The sequence below is a fragment of the Sesamum indicum genome, linkage group LG10 (assembly GCF_000512975.1).
Source record: "Sesamum indicum cultivar Zhongzhi No. 13 linkage group LG10, S_indicum_v1.0, whole genome shotgun sequence".
In the NCBI taxonomy this organism is placed as follows: domain Eukaryota; kingdom Viridiplantae; phylum Streptophyta; class Magnoliopsida; order Lamiales; family Pedaliaceae; genus Sesamum; species Sesamum indicum.
In genome coordinates, this window is record NC_026154.1 from 3499157 (window position 1) to 3522074 (window position 22918).

General features: G+C 33.5%; 4 protein-coding genes across 6 annotated transcripts; 2 read left to right on the forward strand and 2 right to left on the reverse strand.

The window, feature by feature from the left end:
* Positions 3746-6044, reverse strand: LOC105171837 (NADH dehydrogenase [ubiquinone] 1 alpha subcomplex subunit 13-B). Its single transcript, XM_011093080.2, has 3 exons — positions 5615-6044; positions 4210-4281; positions 3746-4118 (listed from the first exon to the last, which is right to left on the reverse strand). The coding sequence occupies exons 1-3, from the start codon at positions 5827-5829 to the stop codon at positions 3974-3976; spliced, it is 432 nt and encodes a 143-aa protein (XP_011091382.1). The 5' UTR covers positions 5830-6044; the 3' UTR covers positions 3746-3973.
* Positions 8896-13719, forward strand: LOC105171838 (chaperonin CPN60-2, mitochondrial). Its single transcript, XM_011093081.2, has 18 exons — positions 8896-9123; positions 9223-9247; positions 9351-9482; positions 9742-9901; positions 10005-10180; positions 10390-10485; positions 11015-11119; positions 11224-11310; positions 11393-11482; positions 11559-11639; positions 11722-11790; positions 11981-12058; positions 12190-12285; positions 12408-12507; positions 12592-12695; positions 12850-12955; positions 13048-13126; positions 13223-13719. The coding sequence occupies exons 1-18, from the start codon at positions 9086-9088 to the stop codon at positions 13326-13328; spliced, it is 1728 nt and encodes a 575-aa protein (XP_011091383.1). The 5' UTR covers positions 8896-9085; the 3' UTR covers positions 13329-13719.
* LOC105171839 (PHD finger protein ING1) lies at positions 15010-19717 on the reverse strand. 3 transcript variants are annotated; one of them, XM_011093082.2, is made up of 7 exons: positions 19560-19715; positions 19096-19167; positions 17951-18138; positions 16559-16622; positions 16335-16434; positions 15487-15667; positions 15010-15394 (listed from the first exon to the last, which is right to left on the reverse strand). In XM_011093082.2, exons 1-7 carry the CDS (start codon positions 19585-19587, stop codon positions 15284-15286), a joined length of 744 nt encoding a protein of 247 aa, XP_011091384.1. In that variant the 5' UTR covers positions 19588-19715; the 3' UTR covers positions 15010-15283. The 3 variants fall into 3 exon arrangements, with proteins under 3 accessions (XP_011091384.1, XP_011091386.1, XP_020552765.1); XM_011093084.2 differs by having other exon boundaries at positions 16335-16431; positions 19560-19714; XM_020697106.1 differs by lacking the exon at positions 19096-19167 and having other exon boundaries at positions 19560-19717.
* Positions 20525-22127, forward strand: LOC105172034 (putative F-box protein At1g67623). Its single transcript, XM_011093374.2, has 3 exons — positions 20525-20746; positions 21437-21602; positions 21714-22127. The coding sequence occupies exons 1-3, from the start codon at positions 20559-20561 to the stop codon at positions 22119-22121; spliced, it is 762 nt and encodes a 253-aa protein (XP_011091676.2). The 5' UTR covers positions 20525-20558; the 3' UTR covers positions 22122-22127.

The following is a 22918-nucleotide window of genomic DNA, read 5'->3' on the forward strand; positions in this document are numbered from 1 at the left end:
ACGACGCGATGATGTGGAAAAAGAGAATGATAAAAACCATACCAACACATGCAAACTGGAAACATATGTTTAACAAAAGGGTTAATTACACTTAGTTTTTTTTCAGAAATGCAAAATTATATTTTTTTTCATTAAAATTTTAAAAATTATATTTATAACCCCTTAAAAAATTTATCATTTATATTTGATCGCATTTCGTTATAATTTGAATGAAAAATACTGATTCTAGCAAAAATTATACAAAATTTCAATTTCACCCCTTATTTAACATTAACATGTAATAATTTTGTACTTATATATATATATAGATATATTATATTTATCTCCTTATAAGTACAAAAATATACATGAAAATAAAAATATTCAATGAGGGGCAAAATTAAAATTTTAGATATATATATATTTTTGCAGCATTTTTCGTCTTTACCCTAACGGACTGGGATTAGGTGTAAATGGAAAATTTTCAGAGGAGGTGTAAGTTTGATATTGGAACTTTTTTTTAGGAAAAAGTGTAATTTCTTATTTTTAGAGAGATGTAAATGTAATTAACCCTTAATAAAATTTGTAGTTATATATAATTGATTGTTGATTTATTCTTGGAACAATATTATTTATGTCTAATTACTTTTCTAAAAATGATTATATTCAATTCAAATACCTTCTTAACAATAAGAATCAGATTCCTTTTTTCAATTGAAGAAATATCCCAAAAATTACTAATTAAACTTGCTAAATATACTACTTACTAATTAAACTTGCTAAATACACTAATTACTAATTAAACGTGCTAAATATACTATGTCATTATCCATACTATAAAGTAGAGAGATCCAACACTTATTTTTCAAGATGGCTGCAAGAATTATCAAGTATTATTTGTCTTTACTTATTTTATTAGTCCTGCTATTCAACGTTGTTCATTCCAAAGAAAAATATAGAGTTAAAATTCTCAATGAAATTAACAACCCCATAAACCTCTCTGTGAAGGTTCATTGTGCCTCAAAAGATGATGAGCTTGGAACTCGCCTGCTTTATTATTATCAAACCTTTAGTTGGGAGTTTCGCCCAAATATGTTGGGGACTACTCGATTCTTCTGTCATTTCTGGTGGAACGGAAGGCAGAACGCTTTCGACGTCTTCTTTAACAACTGGTCCAGTATTTGTGATAATCGGGATGGAAATTTATGTGAGTGGGTAGTGAGGAGTGATGGATTCTATTTCACCAGTGTAGAGTCGTTTCTTCCAAATGATTTGGTGAAAAAATATCCTTGGAATTGATGATGTTTCAGTATGCTGCGATTATGCCATTTATACGTAACACATAATCATATTACTTTTTGATCGAATTTTTTTCGATTTTAAGTTACTTTAACTGTGTATTTCTAAGAATTGGTATCTATAAATAAGAAGTAATTGAGTGTTAATGTTTTCTCCTACTTAATGAAGTAATTGTTAGGTGAAATTTTGTCCAAGTGATTATTCAAGAGAAAAATATGTACCTGTTCTTTTTATCCAATGAAATAAAACAATTTGATCAATCAATTATGTTATGAGGATGTGGATACCAAAATGCAGGGTATGAATACGGATAAAATAAGATAATAAATAGGGTAAATTGCAATTTTATTTGAGGTTTGGTATAAAGACGAATACTCTTCATTATTTGAAAAATTACAATTATCTTCCTAATATTTGATGAAATTATGTAATTTTTAGATGGATGTATGAAACTGTCAATTTTGCTCCCGCTGTATTTTTTTTTCTTTTTCTTACAAATATTAAAAGCTTGTAAAAATCAGACGGGATGTGTGGAAAATTCTGAAAAATTATAAAAAATTGTCCACTTAATTCATTAAAAAAATTCAAAATATTTTTTAAATAAATAAATTTATTTCTTAGTCCACAAAGGTATTTTGGTCAGTTTACCATAAAAAATCGATAGAAACCTAACGGGGACTAACGGATTAGACTACGACCGTTAAGATCAAGGGAATATTGATAATTTTTCAAACAACAATGAAGTATTTATAATTATGTCAAAATACCCCAATAAATATATAAAAAAAAGAAAAAGAATATGATATAATCATCCACTACTCTGGATAAATTAAGTAAGGATAATTGAATTTATATAGATTAAATAAATAATATAATTAAGTATATAGTCCTTCTAATATATGTACAAACTGAATTGCATTAATGATGTTATGATAAGGAAAAAAAGGTGTTTTAAAAGTTATATGTAAAGTCAAATTTTTGACAAACTTAATCAAATATAAATCCTTTTATTCCATAATCAAATTTGTATTATTATTACCCTTTACATTTAGACAACCTTATTTGCATTTTAAATTCTTTGCCTATCTTGTTGAAAGTTAAATAGCATGTAACAAAGATAGTCAAAATTTGTTTCGTGGAATTCAATATAGGATAAATTCATTTTTATTTGACTAAGGAAATAGCAATAAAAACTCAGTTATATTGCATACATATAAGAAAATTATGCCCAGTAGGTTAGACAAGTTCTCTTTGCTAAGATGATATTTACCGAAGCAAACAACCAATTGATTGAATTAGAATGATTCTCATTGACCAAGGAGAGGATCCCGAGTTCAAACTAAGTTTTTATGTACCCCTACCCCCATTGTACTAAAAAAAAATGACATTACCGAAACTCACAGAAGGTTGGACTTGAGCAGAGAATTTACTCCATGGATGGTCCAAAAATTCAAGATATTCAAGTAAAATGTGCAAATAAGGTGAAAAGTAATGAAGTACTATAGCAAGAGGATTCTGTATATTTCAAATATAATTAGATGATACCAGAATTAAGTAATTCATATCAGAATTAAACTTTTGCAAACAAAATTGGAAATAAACAATTGATAGCCTTTGATAACTTTCTTGAGAAAATATGCACAATGGCTTCTCATTTCTCATACTTGCTATAATGAGGCATGAACTACCATGGAAGAACCCTATAGACAGGTGTCAATTTCAAAGCAAATTAATGGGTTCTTGTGAGGGTTGAAGCTATAAATACAGACTTCTCAACTGAAAAAAATATAGATATTATATACAAAAGACTATCCAAGTAAATAATCTCTAGTTCATAGATTAAAATGAATTGTGTTTATACTTGGTCAATCACCTTGTTTATCGCAACATTTTTCATGTTTACTACATCAGTAAGAGGAAGCAGCATCGGAATTTTCCAACGGTATGAAATACATATGATCAATAACTTCAGCGAAAACACCAATGAATTGATAGTTCGCTGCAAATCGGCAGATGATGATCTTGGAGAGCATTTCTTGGACAAGGGTGATGATTGGTATTGGAATTTCAGGGTTAATTTCTTCAGGTCTACTCTCTTTTTTTGCCATGTAAAATGGGGAGAAATGGAGAAAAGTTTCACTGTTTTTGATACTGACTACATCAGCTCTAAGTGTGAAGAAACTTCAGCATGTTTCTGGTCAGTGAGAGCAGAGGGCATTTTCCTCAGTTGTGATAATGAAAATTATGTGAAGCAACATAATTGGCCATGAGGAGTTATTATTTTGTTTGTGCTTCTATTTAGTTCTTGTGTTGGAGTTGTCAAGAGTCATCTATGTCAAGAATCATATATTATTGTGTAAAGAATGAAAGTTGGTATTGTTTTGATTATAGAATAATATATTGGATTGTAATATTGTATATATAGTTCATTCTAAAAACCACTAAAAAGGAAAAAGAAAAACAAATCTATTATTAATATGGACGTTATTAATAGCCAAAAGCACCAGGAACAATATCAATATGACCATATAACGAACAACTACCAAACCGTTGTGGATACAAAGCACAAAGATTTTTCAACATCATCTTCTTATTTGAAAAAAGGAAGCAATCCCAAGGGACATGAAGTTTTGCAGGAAAGAAAAATGTTTTTGCCGGATTGCATAGGCCAGAAAGTGATGAAAGGACCATGAAGTTACCAGATGTCAGGACGGAGCTCCCCAGTTGCCGGAGGCATCCATCTTCCTGAGTGGTAAACACTTTCACCCACTTTCCAACCTGGCACATCTTTCATTATTCTTGCCTCTTCCTCGAGATACTTCTTCCATTCTTTGACAAATCTGAAGAAGAAAATAGAAGAAGAAAATCAGAAGGGTGTAATGCAGAAAAAATAGGAAAAGCTCTGACTTACAAGCAAATGGCAATTTTCACCTTTCATCCTCTTCGGCTTGAAGTATAGGTAATATGGCCCTCCGAGCAGCATATTTTTCTTCCTTCAATGCCCTATACAGTAGAAAACTTTCCAATCAATTTTGTGTGTGAAAAAATCAGACACATTTATGCGTAATATAAGTGTGATAATAGTAACACATTCCAGCATGAGAAGAAGCAAGAAGTAGATACATAAGAAAATAAATGAACAGTAAGGACTTGCTAAAAAATTTAGAATACTAGCAAGAGCGTAAAATAAGAGAGACAAATACTGACAGCAGTTCATGCATATCAAATGTTAATACACATGATTAATGTGATTTTGATGGTGTATTTGATGGCAATCACTATTGTCCTCCACAGCAACACAACCACTGTAAAACCTGATCAATGCTAAACTTAATCTGCTTTGCACAGACCCAAAGCTCACCTTCCGCCTCCAGAATTTCACCTCAAGTAGGGACAGGCCAGTTTTTGATTCAAACAAACATCAGTGCTCCCATCTTTACCATAAAAATAGCAGCATACTATAAGTGGCCTGTTACAAGTTTCTGTCACAGAACCATGAAAACCTAGTAATGTTTCATTACTTAAAATAACTAAGGTTCTTTATAAATCTCTCATCCAACTTTAAACCCAATATCAACTCTCTCAAGCTCAAAAAAAACATAAATACAACTATCACTATATACAAACCACCTCATCAAAATCCAATCTTTACACATAACAACAGCAAACATTAGTTTGGTAAATGATATACATCTGTACACAATCAACACATGATTTTCTTTAATAATAATACAGAATGGGAGTGGCTTGAGAGATGGATCAGATCAGGAAAATCATATAAACCTCCTCATAAGTTTGTGCCCTTCCACTACATTAAGCACAATACCACACAAGGCAATCTGGACTTCATGATTAACAAACAGAAATACTGTATCCGTAAGTTATATGCCTATGTTTCAATATATGCACATGCGCGATCAGCACATAACTAACATAACCTCCATATTTTTCACTTAACTCCGAAATAACATCAAGGCATATCAACTCAGAAGACAACAAGAATGCTAATTCTTAAGCATTGAAATACTTATAAGCATAAAATTGGCCCATAATTATAGGCAAAAACACATTTTAATCCCCTCACGTAAATGAGATTGTGGTTTACTGTGATTATTCTTGCTATTATATGATCTCCAGATTCAAATTTCACCTTCTGTGCTCACAAATTCAGCGGAACCAATAACCTAAACAGTCAATCTCATTGAAAATCCTAAAAATTCCCTAATTAAAATTCTCCAACCAAATCACTCAAAATGCCACACCCCAAAAACCGGCCTCGATCAGAACATCAAAATTGCAATAAACACAAAAAATACTTTCGTCTCTGCGTGTCTACCTCCGGATCTTGTTCCCTTTGCCAACCTGGTACATCCCCCACGAGAAGGCACCAAAAGCGGCTAGAAAAATTGCCATCGCACTCGGGCCCTTGTTCGGGATCCTCCGTGCGAATCGGACCGGCGCAAAACCTCCCGGCGGCGGACCATCCTGCAGGACCGGCATATCCTTCACGCTCGCCATTCCCGCCTTCTTCCTTATCACCGCCTCCGTCATTCTCCTTTTTGGCTGAATTTACCGTTAATTTTCCCGTCAGGCTGTACACACAGAAGAGAGTATAAACTGGAAATGAGACTGCGGAAAGAGAGAGAGGAGGGAGCTATTCTTCTACTGTGACCGCTTCTACAATTCGCCTACAGTTTCTACCGATTTTAAGTGGATCTTTCGGTACTTCGGCTTTGCTCGACTTGCGCTTTCCGGAGGAGCCACGGAAAGGATTGTTATGTCGCGTAAGTTCGAAAATTTAGAACTAAAGTCGTGTGAAAAGGTCATCTGTCGAATTAGAGCTCGGGCTACTCAGCCCATCAGTAAATGGGCTGGATTTTAGTATTAAAGCCCAATGGGGTATAAGCCAACTTGCATAATTTTGAACTAATGTAAAACATAAAATAAGTCATCGCACACGGTCCTCTCGGTATTCTATAATTAGTATAATACGTGGGGGGGGGGGGGAGGGGTGGAATGTTGTAGTGAGGACAACATGTGATATGTGTGTAGCTTTTTCTGGAATCATTTAATATAATACACAATGTTCCATGATTGAGTTCTTATTCTTAACATATAATATAATGATACTTATGATAAATTACAATAAATTCTTTTAAAAACTATCATAATTACATTGTTATTTGGAAAATTACAAATATACTTTGAAAGTAATGATTGTCTATAAATACTTCCTCACAACAGTCCATTGTAGGGGGTATTTATTAGACGACAATTTATTTTAGAGGGTATTTGTAATTTTTTAAGCAGCGAGATAATTTTTATAATTATAATAATAATAAATTTTAGAAGAGATCGACCTAATTTACCCTAATACTTATTGACAATAAATACAAATTAATATAGCACACAAACTTGTCTAAATGATGCAGCCTCTGAGCATATATTTGAGGTACTTGCATTGGATAGTGTAAGAATAAAATGAGCATATATTTGAGGTACTTGCATTGTATAGTGAAAGAATAAAAAAACATTTTAGGAACTAACAAAATATGTCCACAGTAACCAATAAAACCAATAATTTATTGGTTGAGTGGTGAGGTTGAAGTCTCACAATTAAAAGGTTGTGAATTCGAGTCTTACAAATGTGTTTGCTCGTGTATATTGAAAATTGATTTGATGAATTATGTCTAATTAGATTAAAAAAATATATTTTATCAACCATATTTGACTGTTAAGACATTGAATCTTAATAAAATAATATATTTTTAAATAGAAATGCAAATTATTAACAATTAAAATAAATGGACATTTGATTTTCTATTGATGTCCATGTTAACCAAAATTGGGAGGGAAAAAAAATCAATCGATAAATCTCAAATATTTTTACTTGTTATAAGAAAAATAAATTGAAAAAAAAATATTTTTTATAATTTTACTAAATAATTCTTTCCTTGTTTTTGTATTAGAAAATAAATAAATTAAATTATATTAATTAATTTTGTATATCAAAAATTTTAAAACTTCATTAATAAAAATATTTGTCAAACAAAAAGAAGAATATTTTTTTTATTAATAAAAATATTCATCGTTTACTTTGATGTAGTAATTTTTCACCGATTTCATTATCTTTGCACTGCCGATTATGTATGGTATTATCGGCGGAAAAGAGAAAATAATTTGAGGAAAATTATATATGGGGTAAATAGAGTAAATAAAAATAAATTATATTCTATTTTGTCTTTTTGCCTTTATGCTTTCACTTTTCCGCTCAATTTTGAATGGAAATGAAATTGAATTTCGGAGGGGTTTAATATACATCGAGTTTTACTTTTCCCGTCACTTCTTCCATCTAATCAAACACCAAACCATCTCTCATACATTCCTTTTTACTTCCATTTATCTTATATTCTCACTTTTCAATCCAACCCAACATACTGGATGTATTGAGTTAAAAATATAAAAAAAAAATAATTAATTAAACTCAGACCTAGCTTTAAAAATATGAAATTATACATTTTTTTCAAAAAAAAAATTATATTTACCCTCCATTCGAAAAATTCATTGCTTACACGATTCTCTTTCGTTAAAGTTTGGACGGAAAATGCTAATGTTGGCAAAAAAAAAAAAAAAATTATATAAGTTTTCAATTTTACCCCTTATTTAATATTTTTATATAATAATTTTTACTTATAAAGAAAAAATATAATTTATCCCCCTCCATATATATACATATATATATATATATATTACAGTAATATCTTTATAAGTATGAAAATACATATGAGAATGTTAAATGAAGTACAAAATGAAAATTTATGTAATTTCTTTTGCTAACATTAGTATTTTTTGTCCAAAGTAGAATAAAACGAGTTAAGCTAAATATAATATTTTTGAAGAGAGTGTAAGTGTAGTTGAAAAATTTGATGAGACAAATATAATTTTGTATTTTATAGAGGTTTAAATGTAATTAATCAAAAATAAAATAAAAGCAAGCAACTCTTTAAGTTTAATTTGGAGATAATACACCTAAGGTTTGATATAATTATATGTAAATCCCATGTGATTTGAGAAATAACATCTAGCACTCCTAAAGTTTGCTTTCATCTAACAAATAAGTTCATCAAATAGACAAAATTCATCAAATTTGCTGATGTTAAAAAAATAAAAAAAACATCTATTTTCCCCTGATAGATTTATTACAGGTCAAATAAATTTTTTTATGACCAAATTATTTTCATACGTCTTCGCGCGTTAATGTATATGAGGAGATATATTTTACCATTATAAAGGTAATTTAATTTAAAAAAATTATTTGATCTATAATAAATTAATGGAGGGTAAATATCATTTTCTTTCAATTCTTCTGTTAATATCAACAAATTTATTGAATTTTGACTAATAAAGGGACTTATTTATTAAATAAAAATAAATTTCGAACGTATTAAATATAATTTTTTAAACTATAAAAAATTTACGTATAATTACATCGAGAGTCGTGGATGAAAGGTGTAATTATCCAAAAGATTTAAGAGCACAATTGTGTGATCCACTTTGCGCTTTTTTGGGGGCTAAAGTGAAGACACGAGGGAAGCTTAAACCCCTTAAAACGCCGACGGTACCTCAAAACCCTAAAACCCTAGAACCTCCTTCTTCTAGACCCTTCTCTTCTCATTTTAAACACACACACACACCCCGTTCAATAAGCCAAATCAAATACCACTTCTGCTCCATTTTCCTCTGCAAAGTATTTCTCGTGCACTTATTCTCCCTGCAGTCCGTGCAGCTTCTTCTTCAATTTTGAAGTATGTATCGGTTTGCAACAAATCTTGCCGGAAAAGCCAGGTATTCAAGAACCCTTTTGAGACAGGTGCTATTGTACTTTATGCTGTGTGATTGTTCATTTTGTGATTTGATGGTAACCCAATGTTCTTGATTGTGCAGGCTTGCAAGAAACAGCAGCCAACAGGTACTTTATTTGCAGAAGGATCTTTTTCTTGAAGTATTTTTTTTGAGTTGATATGTTTTGGTTTGTCCGGAATGATTGATGGTTTTCGGTGGGTTTGTTTTAGGTTGGTAGTAGATGGGGTTGGAGCAGAAACTATGCTGCAAAAGACATTAGATTTGGAGTGGAGGCAAGGGCATTGATGCTTAAGGGTGTTGAAGAGCTTGCTGATGCAGTTAAAGTTACTATGGGTCCTAAGGTACTGTGATATTACTGATGCTAACGATCTTCATGTTTCATCTTTCTATAATAAGATTTTCTTACAGGTCTCTATATTTGTTGGTTTTTACTTGTTCTAACTTTATTTGTGATGCCCTATGCACAAATATCATGGAATGCTGTGTCACTCAACTGGTTCTTTTACCAAATTCTCACTTTGTTTGCATCCGATTCTTCAATTATGCTTGCGTTTATTGATGCATTGATGAGAAATGTAATGATTGTTTTATTTGGTATAGGGGCGTAATGTAGTGATTGAACAAAGTTGGGGTGCCCCTAAAGTTACAAAGGATGGCGTGACAGTTGCAAAGAGCATTGAATTTAAGGACAAAGTTAAGAACATTGGTGCAAGCCTTGTAAAACAGGTTGCAAATGCTACAAATGATGTTGCTGGTGATGGTAAGTTCTACCAGCTTGGTAACATTTTATTGTTTGTTAAAATGGGTGAATTCCATTCTTCCAATGTTTTATGCCAATTAATATGGTCTATTATGTACTTCAGGTACTACCTGCGCCACTGTCCTCACTCGCGCGATATTTATGGAAGGCTGCAAGTCAGTGGCGGCTGGCATGAATGCTATGGATCTCAGGCGTGGTATTACTATGGCTGTTGATGCTGTGGTCACAAACTTGAAAAGCAGAGCGAGAATGATTAGCACCTCAGAGGAGATTGCTCAGGTTGGTTGCCTGGTCTTGAACTTCTTCTTGTATCTTGGAGGCTTTTAATGTTAAGTTCAGTGCTTTAGAATCTGTCTAAAGGTGGAATAAGGAAGAAAAAGATAATTACTCGAATTATCTATGTTGCAGTTGAAGTGGTTTATTGGATCACATTTGGTCTTATGTACTCTTTTACTTGTGGAACTTACAGTGTAACAATACATTTGTAGGTTGGAACTATTTCTGCCAATGGAGAGAGAGAAATTGGTGAGCTGATTGCAAAGGCCATGGAAAAAGTTGGGAAGGAGGGTGTGATCACAATTCAAGTATGTATCTATATGCTTTTCTTTATGCATGGAGACTTTTGTGAGCCCCGTAAATTTGTAATTTTGTGCACTTGTTATTTCATGAGTTGGTATAGTAGGGCGGTATTGGGTTTCTGGTTCTCTGTTTCTTGGTATGTCCTTGTATCCATTTAATCAGTTGCTAGAACTGTAACTTCCAAATGAGAAATCATCTAATTTTCATCTTTGGTGTAGGCTTTGGCCATGCCTGTATACCTTAAAGCGTGCTTGGCTTCTTTTTCATGTTATCATGAAAAAGAAACGGCTAGAAAGATGCTAATTGATATAGATAGGAAAAGCTGATATTTAGCAAAGTGATATGCTTACTTTGCTATTATATTTGGTGGTAGGAAACGAACATTTTGACGGATTTGAGCTGCTGTACGCTTTCCTAGGTTACTAGTTGCTGGCTTTAATCCTCCTATTCTTCACGTTTATGGTCTTTTTTCATTCTCAATACGCCCTGTCATGCTTGTGAGATGTGTGAATTTTGTACTCATTTCTTTTGTAGGATGGAAAGACATTGTTCAATGAATTGGAAGTAGTTGAGGGGATGAAACTTGACAGAGGTTACATTTCCCCATACTTCATTACAAACCAGAAGAACCAGAAATGTGTAAGTGTATTGTTTTATAATACCCTTTTGTAATGGCGAACACGCCAAATGAAATTGTTATATTCCTTTTGACCTTTTTAACTCACAAGTCTGACTGATAATAGGAATTGGACGATCCTCTAATTCTAATTCACGAGAAGAAAATCTCAAGCATAAATGCCGTTGTCAAAGTTCTGGAACTGGCTTTGAAGGTAAATACATTTAGCTATTTGCTTTTAGGATTGGTGATGCATGTTCCTTGCACTGGTGATATATCTTTTCATCTCTGTGCAGAGGCAAAGACCTCTTCTGATAGTTGCTGAAGATGTGGAGAGTGATGCACTTGCAACTCTTATCCTTAACAAGCTTCGAGCTGGAATAAAGGTACTTTCTACTTTCTTTCTGATGTTATTAATTTTTTCCATGTGGACTACACTACATTTTGTAATATATATTGCAGGTCTGTGCTGTAAAAGCTCCTGGATTTGGTGAAAACAGGAAATCTAGCTTGCAGGATCTTGCTGTTTTAACAGGAGGCCAGGTGAGCGCTTTGTCAAAACTTCTTTCCTGTGGATATGTTATAGTTATTCATATTCATTGTTGTGATATATTCTCTACTGCAGGTCATAACTGAGGAACTTGGAATGAACCTTGATGATGTGGAGTTGGATATGCTGGGATCATGCAAGAAGGTTAGCTATATATTCACTTGATCTACTGGTCCTTCCTGTTAATGACATTCCTCTCCTTTGTTTGCAACTTTGTGTGTGAAAAATCATTATTTTATCGAAAGTAATATTTTGTTGTCATTACATGTTGGCTCTTTTTGGTGTATGTTTGTCTAAGGACTTAAATTGAGATAAAAGTTTCTTCTTTTTCAAGGTCACCATATCTAAGGATGACTCTGTTATACTTGATGGAGCTGGTGAAAAGAAATCCATAGAAGAAAGATGTGAGCAGGTTTGTTACTTCTCAGCATGGCAATCTTGTATGTTTTCGTAATGTTTAGTAATCTATAATGGCTTACACCACTGTTTGCCCAAAACCTTTTGCCGTTGCTCTTGTTACATGGCCTGTTGTCAATGATGCAGATCAGGTCAGCAATTGAATTGAGCACTTCTGATTATGATAAGGAGAAGTTGCAAGAAAGACTTGCCAAACTTTCTGGTGGTGTAGCTGTGCTTAAGGTCAGTGTTTTTTCTACTTAACTCACCTATCAGCAATACCTGTTGATGCATTTCTCTTTGGCTTAACTAGTAAGACTATGGTAAGAAATTTGTCAAGTTTTTGAATCTAAATTTTCTTTCAGATTGGAGGAGCTAGTGAAGCGGAAGTTGGTGAGAAGAAGGATAGGGTCACAGATGCTTTAAATGCCACGAAAGCGGCAGTTGAGGAAGGAATCGTTCCTGGTATGTCTTTACATTCATATCTACTCTGGCATCTTTAGCCGACAATCAACAAAGTAAGAAGCTAAATTAATCCTGATGATACAGGTGGTGGCGTTGCCCTACTCTATGCATCAAAGGAATTGGAAAAGTTGCCAACTGCAAACTTTGACCAGAAGATTGGTGTTCAAATTATTCAGAATGCATTGAAGGTCTGTATTTCATTCTCTAGGCTTTTTGGATACCATTATCCCATCTAGATTAACCTGATCAAGAATTCTTTCCATACAGTAATAGTACTATGTTTATATTACCGCATCATTAGACCTCTTGAACACTTTGGAATTAAATAACTTCTAAATGCAGACACCAGTTTATACAATTGCATCGAATGCTGGAGTAGAAGGTGCCGTTGTTGTTGGCAAGTTGCTGGAATCAGATAATCCTGATCTCGGATATGATGCCGCTAAAGGTCTGTGAAAATTAGTATTCTATATTCTCAAAAAATAGTTTATCCTATTCTTTGCTCTTAACACTAAAATGTATAATTGCCTTGTGAAACAGGTGAATACGTTGATATGGTCAAAGCTGGAATTATTGATCCGTTGAAGGTTATCAGAACTGCTCTTGTAGATGCTGCTAGGTGAGCAAGAAGACCCCATTCCTCTTCTTTTTCTTTATTCATTATGATAGACATCTAAAATGCAAACTAATATGTTGATTAATGGGATCGTGGCAGTGTTTCGTCATTGATGACAACAACAGAAGCCATTGTGGTTGAACAGCCTAAAGACGAGAAGCCTGCCCCTCCAATGGGTGGCGGCATGGGTGAAATGGATTACTGACCAGTCTCAAGACATTGAACCAATCTAGCACGCATGTCAAACATTGTTTAAACAACAAATAAGCTTAGGATTGTCACCATTTTGACGAGTTCAGTTGCGGGACGTTGAGGCATCCATTGTAATCATAACAAGAGTTGAAAGAAAACATGTTGATCATGTAGGTTTACACTCTGTAATTGGTTGAAAGACGGGATTGGCATTTTGGTTAATTAATGATTGTCTTTCCAGGACGGTTCAAGTCCATTTGATTCAGCTGCAACTTCACCTTTTCTTGATTGTACTGATTTGCAAATGCTGAAAATCCCACTGCTCCTGGAATTGCATGTTTTAAACTTCCGCTGCAGTGCGTCTATCAGTTACTCTTTGCAACTCTCTATTAAGAGTACGTGAAGTTTCCTTATGCGGGCTGGTGGCACTAAGTCTGCGTTGAGTGCTAGCTTTTGTTCTTATCTTTTGGGTAAATATATATTGAGCTTCGATTTTACATAATTATAATTTTTTTTATTATTTAAAAATTATAAATATTTTATTCATGTTTAATGAAATTTTATAACCATTGGATGGAGGTTTGGAATTGTTAATTTTATTGTTGTTATATATATTTTTTAAAAAGACTTAAATAATTATAAAAAAAGTTGAACGATGTCGATGAAAAATTTTAAAAAATTATAAAAAAAATATCAGTTAGTACATAAAAGAACTGATAAAATTTTAAAAAATAAATAAAAGTATGGTTTTTAGTTTACAAGGTATTTTTATCATTTTATCATTTAAAATATATGAAAATATAATGGAGATTAAATGAGTAGCGAATTGTCAGATGACCGTTACTATTGATAATTTTTCAAACTCAAAAGATATTTATAATTATGGAAATCTCATAATTTACTCTTCCATGTGGATTTTGGAGGAAATACTCACTCCCAGTTGTTCTTTTAGCCATTTCCGAAGCGGTCCCAGATACGAACCAACCATTTCTGGCTCCATTGTGCGTTTCAACTAGCTGGAACTGGAAGTAGGAGTCGCACCATTTCGCTTTTGGCAGAAAATTCTATAGATAGCGTCAAACATTTGGGTACTGGTGCTGCGATCGGCTGCCGCTAAAACATGAACAGGGTACCTCATCCTCACCTCTCGAACGTGAGGGATGAGCCCAAGTATTAAGAAACAAACTGAAGACTAGTCCATACTTAAAATGTCAAAATACTGTCATATAGTGCAATAACACTTGTAGGACCAGTTTGGCCTGGCAATTATATAACTTATCGATTATAAGATGAAGAACTATGAAATAAATTTTAAAATAATTTACTTTAAAAAGATTGATAGAATTTACAATGATTAGACAAATGCAGATTGTACTAAGTTCCAAAACCACACAGAAGGGCAGCGAGGTGAAAATTAGTTGTGATGAGATTAAAACCACAAATGGTAACTTTTATCGAAACTTAATTTTGATCGAATAGGATACTCAAAGTGATCAATGGAAAGGAACCCAACAATGTGAAACAAAAAATTGTGTTTGCACTCAAAACTCAAGTTTAGTGCTGGTGTGGGCCCAAACAGAGACATAGTTGGTTGAAAATGAATAGATTCGATTTGCATTAGAACTTCTGATTATGCATAGTACTTCCTGCAGTATTCCTATCTGTGATGTAAGGCCAGAACAAGATGATAGAGGTGATGTAATAAAATAACATGTATCCATAGAAGATAATTGCTTGTCAATAACTGTCTTGTAGTCAGAACTAAGTCATCTTCACGACATTACCCAGGGTGGTCCAATTCACCTAGTTACATCTCTTTGACAATCTAGAAATTATATGTGAATGGAAGCTTGGGCGCAGATTATTTACCAAAAGTCACAATATTACATTTTCATTTACACCAGATACTGGCGCCTGGGAATGTAAAATCAACATGCGGAACAAGACTTGAGTATAGTTTGCAGGGTGTTATCTGGTTTTCCTACGCCTTTGGGTCCCAACACAATCTGAGCAATACCATTTCCCTTTTGGCTGTTCTTTCAGGCCAACGCAGCCATAGTGGAACCATTCAATCTTGCACTGTAAGGTGAGCAATCAATTCTGTCAGAGCTCAAGAGAAAGGTAATATAAAAAATGTAAAGAATAACAAGAAGGGAGAGATGTCCACATACGTCAGGATTATCACATGCAACCATTTCCCCGTAGCTCACTTGGTTGCAGAAACAGTATGTCGGTTCATTGGGATCAACAGGTAGATCTAGTTCCATACTGGTTGAATTTGCTGCTGTTGCAGCAGCAGCAGCAGCAGTTGCAGAGGCAGAGGCAGCTGCAGTCGCTGTTGCGAGGCGTGTCCTACATAGAAGATGTTATTTGCCCAATGTAAAATTTATCTCACTTGCCACCATCAGGCTCAAGGATATTACAGTAAGAGATTATCAATCAAAGTGCACTTCAGGCAAGAAGGGGCAAATGAATGGGTAATCAAATAACAAATAGTCTGATCAATGCATAAGAGAGACAAACATTACAGAAATGTCACACACTTGTAGGATGATAGCATTATCATCTAATACTACAATAAAATCATATAATCCTTGCCGTCAGGCCATCACAAATTACTATAACATTTCTAAGGATTAAGCAATTAGTTTTGATTCTTTGAAACAGACAGGGCCTTTACTCTTATGAGGCAAACGTAATAGAGTATCACGGCAATTCTAAATTGCCAGTCTAAGGACCTCTTTTTTATTCCTTTCATTCTTTTATTATTTATTTCTCTGTGTGTCTGTGGGGCGGGAGGAGGCAGTCCTTGTGATCCCATTTTGTTTTACAGTAAAGGTATTCTGTTGTACTCTTCTCAATGTATTCTATTAGAGAATAACCCGACTAAAATCCTCTTTTCATCTCATTCGCAAAGGCAAATTGTTCATATGAAGTGTACCAAATCCAACTTGCAATTCAACAATTTTAATTCTACAGAATATATTTAAAGTAAAAAGGGTCCAGAGAAAGGATTTACTTCTTACGCCCTCTGTTGCTAGTCTCACCAGATCTACCAGCTTTAACATTGTTATCAAGAGTTGGAGAAGTTCCACTTGCAGCCATGGTATCTCTTTCTGCTAATTTTACACAAAAAATTACGTAAACTGGGAGAAATTAAGGAGAAATCCATTCAGTAGCAATCAATAACTGTGTGCAACCCATTTGCATATGAAAAGAGATACCGAAGTGTCAGATAAATACCACGCCGAAGGTCTTCATCAAATTTCTTTAAGTATTGATCAAGCTGTTGAATGTGCGCATCTACCTATTGCATGAAAAAAAATAAAGTAGTGAGTAATACAATGAATGGATAAGAAAGCTTTTTGACCGGAAGCCAAGCCTAAACTATTTATGCTGTAAGCAAATAATTTTATGATCAGGTTTCTTATCATGGTTCTTGATGTTGCAATCCAATCTTATTTTGGGTGTCCTAGCCTATTGATGAACAATGAAGACACAAAATTGCTTAATATGACTTTCTCATCCTCTCCAGAGTCCACACAAAATTAATAAACAAAATCCAATTTGTAACAATAATAGGTCACAATCAATTCAGATCTACTACAACTAAATGTGCATGCTCCCGAAACCGGTTATCATCTCATGTTAATATGTGACTTCCACACCTTCCGATGCTTCCATACTAGATCTTGTCCATTTGACCAATACATGGTTGGATGCAAGAGGATTCGATCAAAAGATATCAGATTCATTACATAATCCAGACTGATATTGAAGGTTCAATAATTAAATGAAAAGACAGCAAAGATGCATAATATTGAATGAATTGAACAAGTGTCCATGCATTCAATTTAGCTGTGAGAAGGGCAAGGGTGCTTTATTGTTTTATGCATAACATGATTGAAAGAAAGGATCCTCTTAATGTCATCTGCGAGAACTTTAAGCTTAGCCCCTTAAGGATACAGGCTTCATCTAAATGATGGACATGGTGAAATGAAGCAACAGAAGAAAAAATAGCCTTCCATGAGTATTCGTGTAAATGTACCTATATGACACTCAATAAAATAATTTAGTAGCCTTTCAGGGGCAAAATTAGCACAAAGTTCTCATATAAGTGTACAAGCTACATGTTTTCTTGTCAACAAGTAGATGACCATGACCTTTCCCTGATCCCATCATTTTCCACCCCTATCCTCACCCCAAAACTTATATTGAACCATATCAAAACACAGAGTAGCAGTAGCTCCCCCTATGGCTATATAGATCCCTATGCTTGAAAACAAAGGTGGGGCACACGAACTGTCGCCAAAGTTATTTTACCAAGTACTATATTTTCAAGACTGTTAGACACTCCTCCATCTATAACCCCCTCTCTGTTCGTGTAAAGGTTATCTGTTTCTCTCTGTTTGCATGTGAGTGTTCTCCACTTCTTATAACAAACAAACAATGATAGAACATCTGTCTATTAACATAACCAGGAAACTGATGGTAAATTTTTGGTGGCAAAAGAATAGATCCAGTGAGCTAACAGCAGAAGATAAGAATGCTCAGTTAGCGAACAGTGCATGAAACAAGTTTTTGTTGGGAATACTCAAAGAACAAGACAACAAAATAGAGTGAGTTCCATTTTACCAAATCATAAGCCTGAACAGCCAATGCAACTTTCTCATCAGCAATTCTGATGGCATGTTTTTGCTCATCTAGAGCATCGTCCGAGAATTTCAGAAGAGATGAATTTGGAGTAATGTTACCGGACTTAATACCACGCTTCATATCATCTATTTCTTGCTCGCAGCGCTGTTCATTCTGCCGCTGGATTTCTGTTGAACAAAGGTTATCAGTATGCTTAAACTAGAAACCTGATCTTCATAAAGTAATAAATTTAGTAATATGCATGAACGCTTGGCTTTAGATCAAGCATTAATAATACAAACAATTTGCAAATTCAGAAATTGCTACAAAATAACCACTTTATATTTGCCACCAAGAGTTTATAATTATTGTCTCATGTTTGCCAGGTGGGTTGAGGAAGATTTAAGAAGCAGTCAACACAAAATACTTAAGTTCAATTTCCTTGCAAGATGAGATGGAGTGAATAAGGCTCTGATGAGCTACTTAGCAAACCTCATACAATAAGGACAAGAGACTGGGTGTCGTGGGGCTGGCTTAACTGAAAAGTCTACAGACTCATTACTCAACATGAAGAAAAATGAGACTAAGATGAAGAACAAGAAAAGATGTTGGAATTTTTTAACAATGACAATGAAAATGTAAAACCCAAAATATCAATGCCGAATATGATGTCTGGTTGGTGTCCTGCTGCATTAGCAACTGCATTGTCTGTCAAATGACATTCCAGTGCATTAAGAATCTCAACTTTTTGCATGGCTCGAGTTGATGCAATGTTGCATTGATCGTCGATTCTCCATGTCCTATATGAACCCTATCTAGTTTTTGCGTCTAATGAACTGCATTTCACAGGATATAGTCAGCAACTACGATCCCTGATGTAAAGTTGTCGGAAGATCCATCAGATTACATCATACATATTCTTGATATTGAATGTAGACTTAATAGTATCAACAAAGAGCACTGAATCTAAGGAAAATGTCAGTATTACCCATATCTAAGTCACTGTGACACATAATTTAAACAGGATGGTGATGCATAGGGCTTAGAACATTTTCACACAGTATAATAACAAACAAAAAACTGAAAAAAGACATTTCAAGGAGAGAGACAATAGCTAGTTAACCCCAACATCTCCTTACACATACCTTGTAAGCTTTTATCCAAATCTCGTAAGAGAGCATATTTCCTTTGTAATATATTCGGTAAGGCTTCAATATCTATTTAAATAAGAAGAAGAACATCAATAACTTTCTAATGCCAATGAAAACAATGCGTGTACTGAAATTAATCACATTTTCACGACTTACTTCAATTCATCTAATAAAGAAAATTATTTGAAACAACCAATAATAACTAAAGTAATGAATTTTCCCAGCGCCCACCAGAAAAACCATCAATAAATTAAAACAGAAAACAAGACAAATTCCAAGTTTTTTGGTCAAGGTTAGCAATCCCCACACTAAAAGCACAGAACACGTATTACATTGAAACAAAACACGATCCATTTAAGCAGAATCCAACACTCCGACGACCTAGGGTTCCAAGAGAAATACCCATAATCAATCGAACAAACGCATGTTTAATTAGGTAGAGATGAAATTACACTTACTAGCTTGAAATTCCTCGCTGATGGACATCTGTTCTGGACGAAACTGTCGCGATTTTTAGACAGGGTATAGATGTTCCGTTGAACCCTAACGAATCTTCCCGCCAGATTAAATTGAGAAATGCGAGCTTCGTATATAGGTTTCGCTTCCATAAAACGTAAAGACAGACGTACCCCTAGCGAAATTGTTTCCAGTAATTATTTATACATATTCTCATAAAAAAAATATATTTATTCCACATCATAGATTAATATAAAATAAACTATTATTTTTACACAAAAATTTTACATAAAATTGAAAAGAAATATTCTTTTACTTAAAATTAAAAATAAAAATATAATCAAAATAGAAAATATATGATATTAGGTTGGGCCAGACACATAGATTAATCGTTGTGCCTGGCAAATTAATTCTCCATGGGCCCAAGCCCAATACACCATAAACGGCTTCTTGACATCTCGTGTAAAAAAAAAGTAAAAAAGTAAAGATAGTCTGAGCTACGACAATTCGTAATAGCATTGCACTCATATTCATTTTTGACTATCATTCGTATTACTCATCTGATTTGTTTTTAAATTAATTTTTATTTTGAAATTTGTGTTGTATCTGTCCGACATATACTCGTAAGTAGCCATGGTGAGTAGTCTTGTGTAGATCAAAGTCCCATACAAAAGGGAGCAAAAAGGTAAAAAAAAAAAAAAAAAAAAAAAAAAAGTTCAATATTGGGTGTAAGAAATTATCCAAGAACATTCATCAAAATTTGAAACTTTTCGAAAACAACAAACATGTTTCCTAGTCCTTCTGTACTTACAAGCTGAAGTTAAATTAGGAAAGAACTCTTTGTTTTCAAAACCTTCTAAGTTTAGGAGAATATATATAACGCATACAAATTACTACTATTTATAACCATCCACAAATCTGATCACACCTATTCTGTTTTTCATTACATCCTCCTCTTTTTTTCTACTTTGTTTCATCTTCTTACAATTTGTGAATGAATCATGGTAAAGGATTCGAAGAATGTGGGACGAGCAACGCCAGCGATCTTGAGAAGCCAGAGTTCCAAGACAACGGAACGGGCTGTGGTAATGGCTAGTAACATTGAGAATATCCCCAGAGAATTATTGGTTGAAATATTATCTCGTATTGCAGAAAGTTCGTTTACAGATATTCATAACGCCAAGTTGAGGTATGTATATATTTATCTACTCATGTTAGAACATGATCATCTTGCATGCATGTTTATATTTAATTTCTATTTGTCCGAGATTCAAAAGTCGTAGCTATTATTTTTTTTATTGATATGCTTTTTTTGGTAATTTGATTTTTTTAAAAAAAACTTATATATGTAAATGACGTTATTTTTTTATAATTTATTGCAATCTAGTTTATTTTTTATTTGTATATTCATTTAGTACATCTCATATAAAACGTGTTTTATCGATAACATTATTTTGTTATACAATATATATGTCAATATATTTAAGTAAGAAATATCAGTATTTTGAATTCAAACCCAACCAAATGCCATTTTTATATTTAAGAATTTTTATAAGTAAACTGGTTAATAATATCAAGTTACAAACATACAAAATTATGTTATAATATGAATTTTCATAATTTTCATTGAATTTTAGCGAAAACTAACAATAATTATGAGATTGAACCACAAAAACTAATGCTTCGTGTCATGTAAGTATGCCATGTAAAAAATTTTATTATTATTAATTTTTATATATATTCTCTTAATTACATATAACTATAACTTGCTTATTTCACATCCATATATTTTCTTTGCATGAGCTTAGATTAATATTTTCTCTTCAATTTTATATTTTTCCTTAATATTCTTACATTGAGACAATTTTATATCTTCTAGTTGTAAATATTTTCATGAAGCAGCAGAGGACACGCATGTATATCGGCATATGTCGTTAGACGATTTTTCATTGGTACCATGGAACCCCCTCAGTGAAAAGCAACAAGCATTCTTAACTAAGTGCAAAGAGTGTCAGAATCCAGAGATCATGTACAGACAAGGAGTGGTAAGTAATATATATATATATATATATATAGGGTTATAAATTGCATCGCGACTACTTAAACTTTTAAAAAAGAAGCTCGTTGAATATATTATAAGTTTCTTGAGTCCTCAGCTCGACTACTTCACTGGAAAAAGGCCTGAATCAGCACTCAGCCACCTCCAAAGAGCCCTGAACGCGAACCACATCGGAGCTTTATACGTTACGTGCATTATTCTTCTCTTTAGTGGAGACGATGAGCTGAAAGCAGACGGTGTGAGGTTGATGGCCGAAATGAAGAAGTCTAAGTATGTGAGGAGAAAACTGAAGGAGCATCGCGAGAAGCTGAAGAACATGCTGAGGTTAATGTGGGTGGAGAATCCGGCTCTGAGGCATCGGCCGGTGTGCTGTACCAGACAAGATAACCATAGGAGGAAAAGGGGTTGGGTGGACATTATTGATGACGAGGAAGATGTGCACTGCGAAGGTTGTAGTGCAGATTGTGAGATTAGGTTTCTTGCTGATAGTTTACCTCAATGGTGATGGTTGTGAGGCTTGAGTTGTTTTGAATTGTATATATTATTGTAATTTGATTTCGAATGAAAAAGAATCTCATAAAAAAATTAGTAATTTATCTGCTGTATTTTTTAAAATGCAGCAATCTACTCTTGTGTCCTTAAATATGATAAGATATGTCGAAAAATGTTATAAAACCATTAAACTTAACCTATTAATGGATTGAATTCTTGATGATCAACTCTAAGTCACACTTAAAATCCCATCTTTTGATAAGTAATTTAACCACGATACAAGGCCTATTAAAATTCTTAACAATACTGATTATTTTTCAACGATTTAAGTTTTAAAATAACCCCCAAAATCAAATAAAGTCAATGAAATCTTAACCTAGAGACAAGTCCAGACATGACCATGATCCCAAAACATTATTTTTGACAAATCGTGAATGCATGCGTGCGTAAAATATATATGACAAGAAAACTAATCGTAAGACCCAATTATTCATACTTTCGAAAAATTCATGTTCAAACGCCCGTAAAACATCATAAAATTATAATTTTACCCCTAACAACATATTTTAATTCACAGTCACAAAACTTATACGTAGAATTAAGACAGACTCCACGCTCCAACACAACACATGGTGTCCTCACAAACATTCTTGCCCACTTCCACCAAATCCATTTTCCTCTTAGATCTTGCATTGCAAAAGCACAAGCCACCAATCACTCAAAAAGGGCACACCAAAACCCAATCATACAACACCTAACAACTTACCCACAATTATGAATGTGAAACCACTTAACCTCATCACAAAAAGT

Bases quoted from the DNA above. Each gene is read 5' to 3' on its own strand.
- LOC105171837 (XM_011093080.2), bottom strand. From the start codon at position 5,829: ATGACGGAGGCGGTGATAAGGAAGAAGGCGGGAATGGCGAGCGTGAAG. The intron at 4,282-5,614 runs GTAGACACGCAG...TCTACTGTATAG, and splicing joins AAAGGGAACAAGATCCGGAG to GGCATTGAAGGAAGAAAAAT. The intron at 4,119-4,209 runs GTGAAAATTGCC...TTTCTTCTTCAG, and splicing joins CAAGCCGAAGAGGATGAAAG to ATTTGTCAAAGAATGGAAGA.
- LOC105171839 (XM_011093082.2), bottom strand. From the start codon at position 19,587: ATGTCCATCAGCGAGGAATTTCAAGCTA. The intron at 18,139-19,095 runs GTATGTGTAAGG...TTTGTTCAACAG, and splicing joins TTTGGATAAAAGCTTACAAG to AAATCCAGCGGCAGAATGAA. The intron at 15,668-16,334 runs GTAAATCCTTTC...TCTTCTATGTAG, and splicing joins AGCAACAGAGGGCGTAAGAA to GACACGCCTCGCAACAGCGA.
- LOC105172034 (XM_011093374.2), top strand. From the start codon at position 20,559: ATGGTAAAGGATTCGAAGAATGTGGGACGAGCAACGCCAGCGATCTTG. The intron at 20,747-21,436 runs GTATGTATATAT...TATATCTTCTAG, and splicing joins ATTCATAACGCCAAGTTGAG to TTGTAAATATTTTCATGAAG. The intron at 21,603-21,713 runs GTAAGTAATATA...TTGAGTCCTCAG, and splicing joins TCATGTACAGACAAGGAGTG to CTCGACTACTTCACTGGAAA.
- LOC105171838 (XM_011093081.2), top strand. From the start codon at position 9,086: ATGTATCGGTTTGCAACAAATCTTGCCGGAAAAGCCAG. The intron at 9,124-9,222 runs GTATTCAAGAAC...TTGATTGTGCAG, and splicing joins AATCTTGCCGGAAAAGCCAG to GCTTGCAAGAAACAGCAGCC. The intron at 12,696-12,849 runs GTCTGTATTTCA...TTCTAAATGCAG, and splicing joins TTATTCAGAATGCATTGAAG to ACACCAGTTTATACAATTGC.